Source organism: Propithecus coquereli, unplaced genomic scaffold, assembly GCF_000956105.1.
Source record: "Propithecus coquereli isolate 6110/MARCELLA unplaced genomic scaffold, Pcoq_1.0 Scaffold771, whole genome shotgun sequence".
In the NCBI taxonomy this organism is placed as follows: domain Eukaryota; kingdom Metazoa; phylum Chordata; class Mammalia; order Primates; family Indriidae; genus Propithecus; species Propithecus coquereli.
The window spans coordinates 103,294-108,898 of NW_012153852.1; the positions used below are offsets into that span (position 1 = coordinate 103,294).

Sequence of the window (5,605 nt, forward strand, 5' to 3'; positions counted from 1 at the left end):
GACTCTTACTGGGATTCTCCAATTACCAATCTAGTACTGTGCTCAGTAGAGAAAAGAGAACATATAAAAAATTCTACAAAAATAATCCCCAAATACTCTTTCCTGACAGAAACTTTAGAATACTGAGAAAGCATTTAAAATTTGTGGGTTCTTAGCTCCACTACCCAGTACTGCTGAATCACAAATTGGTGGTAGAAATTGCATTTCAAGCTATGGGCAACAATATTGTATGCCACTACATTTCTGGAATTACTATGAACATAGAGTGAAAGATACAGATTCTCAGCTCAAAAAAATGTAAGATTAATGTCAAGATAAAACACATTGAATATTTTCTTTTCTATGTCAAAAATCCCCAAGTTTTTCTTGGAAACAAGGATCGGAAACTCATTCATGCAAAGCAGAAACTCCCAGAAAATATGTTACAAAAAATATGAAATTATTAGTGTGGAGTGGGAATGGTATATTGAAGTTATCCTCACCTAGGGAGACCAGATTTGTGTAGTTCTCTAACATCACTTCCCTATACAAATTCTGCTGAGCAGGGTCCAGGCATTCCCACTCCTCCAGAGAGAATTCTATGGCCACATTCCTGAATGTCAACAGTCCCTGGAAAAAAAACCGGATACTTACCAAGAAGCCATGGGGAGACATAATTTCACTCCTGGTGAAATGAGAGAGTAAAGAGAACTGTTTCTGACTTATACGAGTCACTGGAATTATCCAATAAGATAATCTTAACAAAAAAGTATTTCCTAATGTGTTCTCTAACTCTGTGGAAAGAGGACAGTATAACATCCACAAAAACAGTGCAGATACTATATTTTTTAGATAATGCAGTATAAAAGTAAGGCCTCCCAAACAGCCATGAACATTTTTGAGTGCTTTGTTTACATCATACATGATTAAGTTGGGTATAGTTCTCTGATGGAAAAGTCATGGTGGGTTAGAAGGTACCTCTCAAATTTTAATGTGTATGACAATGAACTGAAGATCTGGTTAAAATGCAGATGTTGATTCAGAACACATGGGGTGAAGCCTGAATCTCTAGCAAGTTCATGAGTGATGCCAATGCTTCTGGCCCATGAGATTATTTTGGCAAACACCCACCAAGTGGTAGAGCCTGGGTTTATCCCAGTTTGTCTGACCGGTAAATAAAGATGAGAGCCTTCCTTTTCCAAAGCAAGCTATATGAAAGAGAATCTAAGAACAAAGGGGAAATTCCAGATTCAATGTGATGGTTTACACACATCTTCCCAAGGTATGTATTAATGGAGAAAAATAATTAACTCCATAGTGGAAAAATCTGTTAAAGAGCACCTTAACTAAGTGCATAAAATTAACAACTATAGTAGAACAAATTGGTATCAGGTGCTGATTCACCTGATAGGTGGACACAACATCATTGCTGTAATGATGGTGGCCAAAAAAAGTAAATCATAATTTGAATCTAATCATGAAGAAACATCAATTTCATGCAAACCTCAAACTATACATTTCTCCCATGTTTTATAATCTCTAATAGTGTATGTAAAGTCTTTTGTTATGATCCTAGAAAGCAAGTCTTATCTAATTATTCTTTTTTAAAACTCTGAATTATTCTAGGCAATTAATGGCATCCCTTTAATAGTGCATTTACTTCATTCTGTTATGCATTGAGCTGAGGGAGCATCCACATGGAACCTAAACAGTTTTATGTTCCCCTTCTTCACTGATAGTCAAGGACCTGACCCTATCCCAAATAAGAATCTGAGGCATCCACATGATCCCATGTTTGACAACCAGAAATGGAACATTGTCAATATTTCAGCTCATAAACTTATTGAGAAGTGTTCATGGCATATAAGAGGTCTGGATGGAGAGAATGAATACAAAGCTCTGCTACACAGGGAAGATTTTTCAGAGCACCTTGACCATTATAAGAAAAAAGGACAAAAGAATAGGGGAAACAAACTCATTAGGCAAGAACATCACAAAAGAAATAAAAGTTTTCATTCTAAACACGTGACATTTCAGGATGAAAAATGAACATGGTTCTAGACCTGGGACTTATGTACATAAGAACCAGCCATTTCTTCCTCTTCCTTCTCTGTAATTTTTTCTCAGGTGAGAGTATCTGGACGAATCACATCTGCATTTTGATAATGTGTCATCAAGGCATTACCACAGCCCCTTCATCTGCTACCTCTACATCCACAGACAGAGGGACCTTGAAGTGCAAAACAAACCCACTCTTCACTGTGCTTCATCACAGAGTCATGAACATTGAGCTTCTACATGGAGACCAATTAGTGATTTCTCTCCCTTCCTTCCCACAGGTGCCCTCCTCTACCACAGACAGCAGCAATATCCTCTACAGCAATGGGCACGTGGGCTGGGCTATGCTGACCTGAACCCCACAAACCCATGCAGAGAAGACTCTGTGAGGTCCCCCTGGAACAAAGGCTGAACTCAACTTTCATAAATATATCTGGGGGCCCTTGTGCTTGACCCTGGACTCACTTTAGCATCATGTGTAGGGCACTTAATTAAAACCACGTAGATGCTCCAACCGAAACAAATAGAATCTGTAGGGAAAGCACAGATGATGGTGTTTCTTTAAACTCACCATGGGATCCTAATTGGAAACTGGGACTGAAAAACACTTAGCAAAGCACTGCCTCTCAGGCTTTACTGTGCATATAAACCATTTGTTATTCCAGGCCACACTAAGTCATACGATTCTGGGATTACAGGTGTGAGTCACCACCCCTAGACTTCTTTGTACATTTCATAACATACAATAATAAGCAGTTTAACCAAAACACTTAAGGTTTTCTAGAATTATATTAGAAGCTAAATATTTATTCTTAACAAGGTAAAAGCAATAAAGACAAACAGCAACAACTTTTGTGTTCATAAATGGCCTTCATGGGATGACATCAGAACTCACAACATATGGAAAGTGACCCAAATGAGGCAAAATTCCAAACAACTTCCTTGTCTTGACTACGTGATGCTGAATTCAACCATTTAACCATTTGCTCCAGACTGGACAGGAGGAACCATACCTGCTTTACTTGTTTCTCTAATGCTCGTATAAAATGGAAAGAATTGATTGATCTATCAGTTTGTGTCTCAAGACCTCCTCCTTGTTTATCACTGAAGTACCAGGAAACGGGAGCAACTCCAATCTGGACACCAACAAGGGAAATTCTTTCTATGCAAGGAGGAACAAACCCTGGATGACTTATTCCTCTTCCTCTGAAATAGTAGGAGAATTACATGCTGTCATCCTGACCCCAGCATGGAAGGACAACCCCAAATGTCTGCAAGCCACCCACATGCTGGTGAGAGGATCCCCAGTGAACTTGGGCTGATGTTCCCATGGTGATCCAGGCAGGAGAGAATCAGTCTGACTCTGGGAGGTCAGCAGAGAAAATGGAAATGCCCTGATAGGGCAGCGGATCCTGGATCCAGGTGTGAGATAACCTACGAGGAAGGAGAACACCCTACTCCAGTAATAGTGCACAGGAAGCTGTAGTTGTGATCATGGCTTTGACTATTTTGTGGCCCTGGCCTCCCACAGCTGAGGCACTTGTTAATACTTACAGATTTCGCCACTAGATTCTATTTACAACAGGAACCCTTCAGACAACTCTAAGAATTCACTGGGCAATATCTGGAAAACTTGAAAGGCCCCATTTAGTAAAAGCTGGCTTCATGAAGTCTATATTGATTTCTTACAATGCAGAAAATGTTTCCCCTCAGATTTTCTGTATAAACTCAATCCCAAGACTGGCCCCATCTCATGAATCCCACGTAGAGGCCAGCCTTATGTGCAGATTACATGTGCAATCAAACTGGCTCTGTATTCCTGGGGCTTACAGAAGGAAGGGAAACTGGAAGCTGCTCGTGGAAGCTGCTCTGTCACATCCTGATGATCATGAGGACCTGGATTCAGAATTTGCAGCTACACACTTAGGTCTTGGAGAAACAGGGAAGCAGCTGGCACCCTCTACGTATTCACGAGTATTTGGGAAAGAGGAGGAGAGAGAGTTAAGATTCTCAGGCCTACTCAACGCACATGTGTCTACCTGGCTGGGTTTGCAAGGCCAACAGTCTCTGGATAAATTTCAGATCTGAAATGCCAGGGTCATGGACAAACAGTTGGAAGGGATGATTGCTATCTTGTAACATTAGTTTTGTAGAAATCTGGTCAAACTGCTCAGACAGGAGATTGCAAATAGGCAGAGAGACCATTCTACATGTAGATATTGGAGGCAGCATGCACTTTGTTGTACAATTGTGGGTTATTACTGGAAGGTGAAGAAGGAAAGAGCTCTTTAGAGTGAAGCCTGGTGAGCACTTTATATTTTTGTACCATGCCTGGTAATTCTGAAAAGTGTTTGGAAAATATAATTAAAACCAAAATTGTTTTCAAGCACAGAATAACTCTCCACAATGGTGAAACAGAAAGAAAACTTTTATTATACAATTATACCAGAATGTCATGTACATCTTGGCCAATCTGGTAAGAGATTGCAAAGACATAAAGTCAACATAATTAGTGCTCAAGTAGATTCGTAAGCATCATTTCAAATGTAGTTCACCCTAAATTCACTCAGTAATTGGAAAGGCCATCCATGTTTACTAATTGGCTATATTCAAAGGAAAAAGAAAACCTTTTTCATATCTTCATGCCAGATGACAACTTTTCAACTTGGAGCTAGGTGCCTACTAGTGGGAGGTTTCTACTCTCTAAAAGAAACTGTGGGATACATGCAGATTTTTTGACTATTTACATTTCAAAGCAATGGTTCCTAGATTTTAAAGAAAGAAAATCCTGAGTTAAAAAAAATTAGAAAAGACCTGTTAGCTCTTAAAATAATTTACATGTATTTCAAAGTGGCAGAGAAAAAAGTACACACAAAATTAAAAACTTTAAGAAAAGAGAAGAGGCCGGGCCCGGTGGCTCACACCTGTAATCCTAGCTTTCTGGGAGGCCGAGGCGGGTGGATTGTTTGAGCTTAGGAGTTCGAAACCAGCCTGAGCAAGAACAAGACCTCGTCTCTACTAAAATTAGAAAGAAATTAATTGGACAACTAAAAATATATAGAAAACATTAACCGGGTATGGTGGCACATGCCTGTAGTCCCAGCTACTTGGGAGGCTGAGGCAGGAAGATCGCTTGAGCCCAGGCATTTGAGGTTGCTGTGAGCTAGGATGACACCACAGCATTCTAGCCCAGGCAACACAGTGAGACTCTGTCTCAAAAAAAAAAAAAAAAAGAAAGAAAAGAGAAGACAGTATAATCTCATGTTTCTCTTTTTTTTTTTTTTGAAAATTATCGTGTTCTTTTTTTTTTTTTTCAGCATATTATGGGGGTACAGATGTTTAGGTTATGTATGTTGCCCTTGCCCCTCCCGAAGGCTGAGTTTCAAATATGTCCATCCTTCAGGTGGTGCTCATTGAACTCTTTGTGTATGCAAATACCCGTCCCTTCCTCTCTCCTCCCCCTCCCCCTCCCCCCTGCCCAACATCCAATAGATGTTATTCTTATATGTGCATTTATGTGTTGATCAGTTAATACCAGTTTGATGGTGAGTACATGTGGTGCTTGTCT

At 39.8% G+C, this 5,605-nt stretch overlaps 1 protein-coding gene across 1 annotated transcript in view; it reads right to left on the reverse strand.

The window, feature by feature from the left end:
* The window catches only part of LOC105825015 (zinc finger protein 679-like), a 1,205-nt gene extending 265 nt beyond the window's left edge, over window positions 1-940 (reverse strand). The window contains exons 1-2 of the mRNA XM_012662673.1: window positions 902-940; window positions 483-609 (exon numbers count right to left, since the gene is read on the reverse strand). Coding sequence (XP_012518127.1) covers window positions 483-609; window positions 902-940 — 166 coding nt within the window. The remainder of the gene's footprint in view (window positions 1-482; window positions 610-901) is intronic.
* Between the last annotated feature and the right edge of the window lie 4,665 nt (window positions 941-5,605).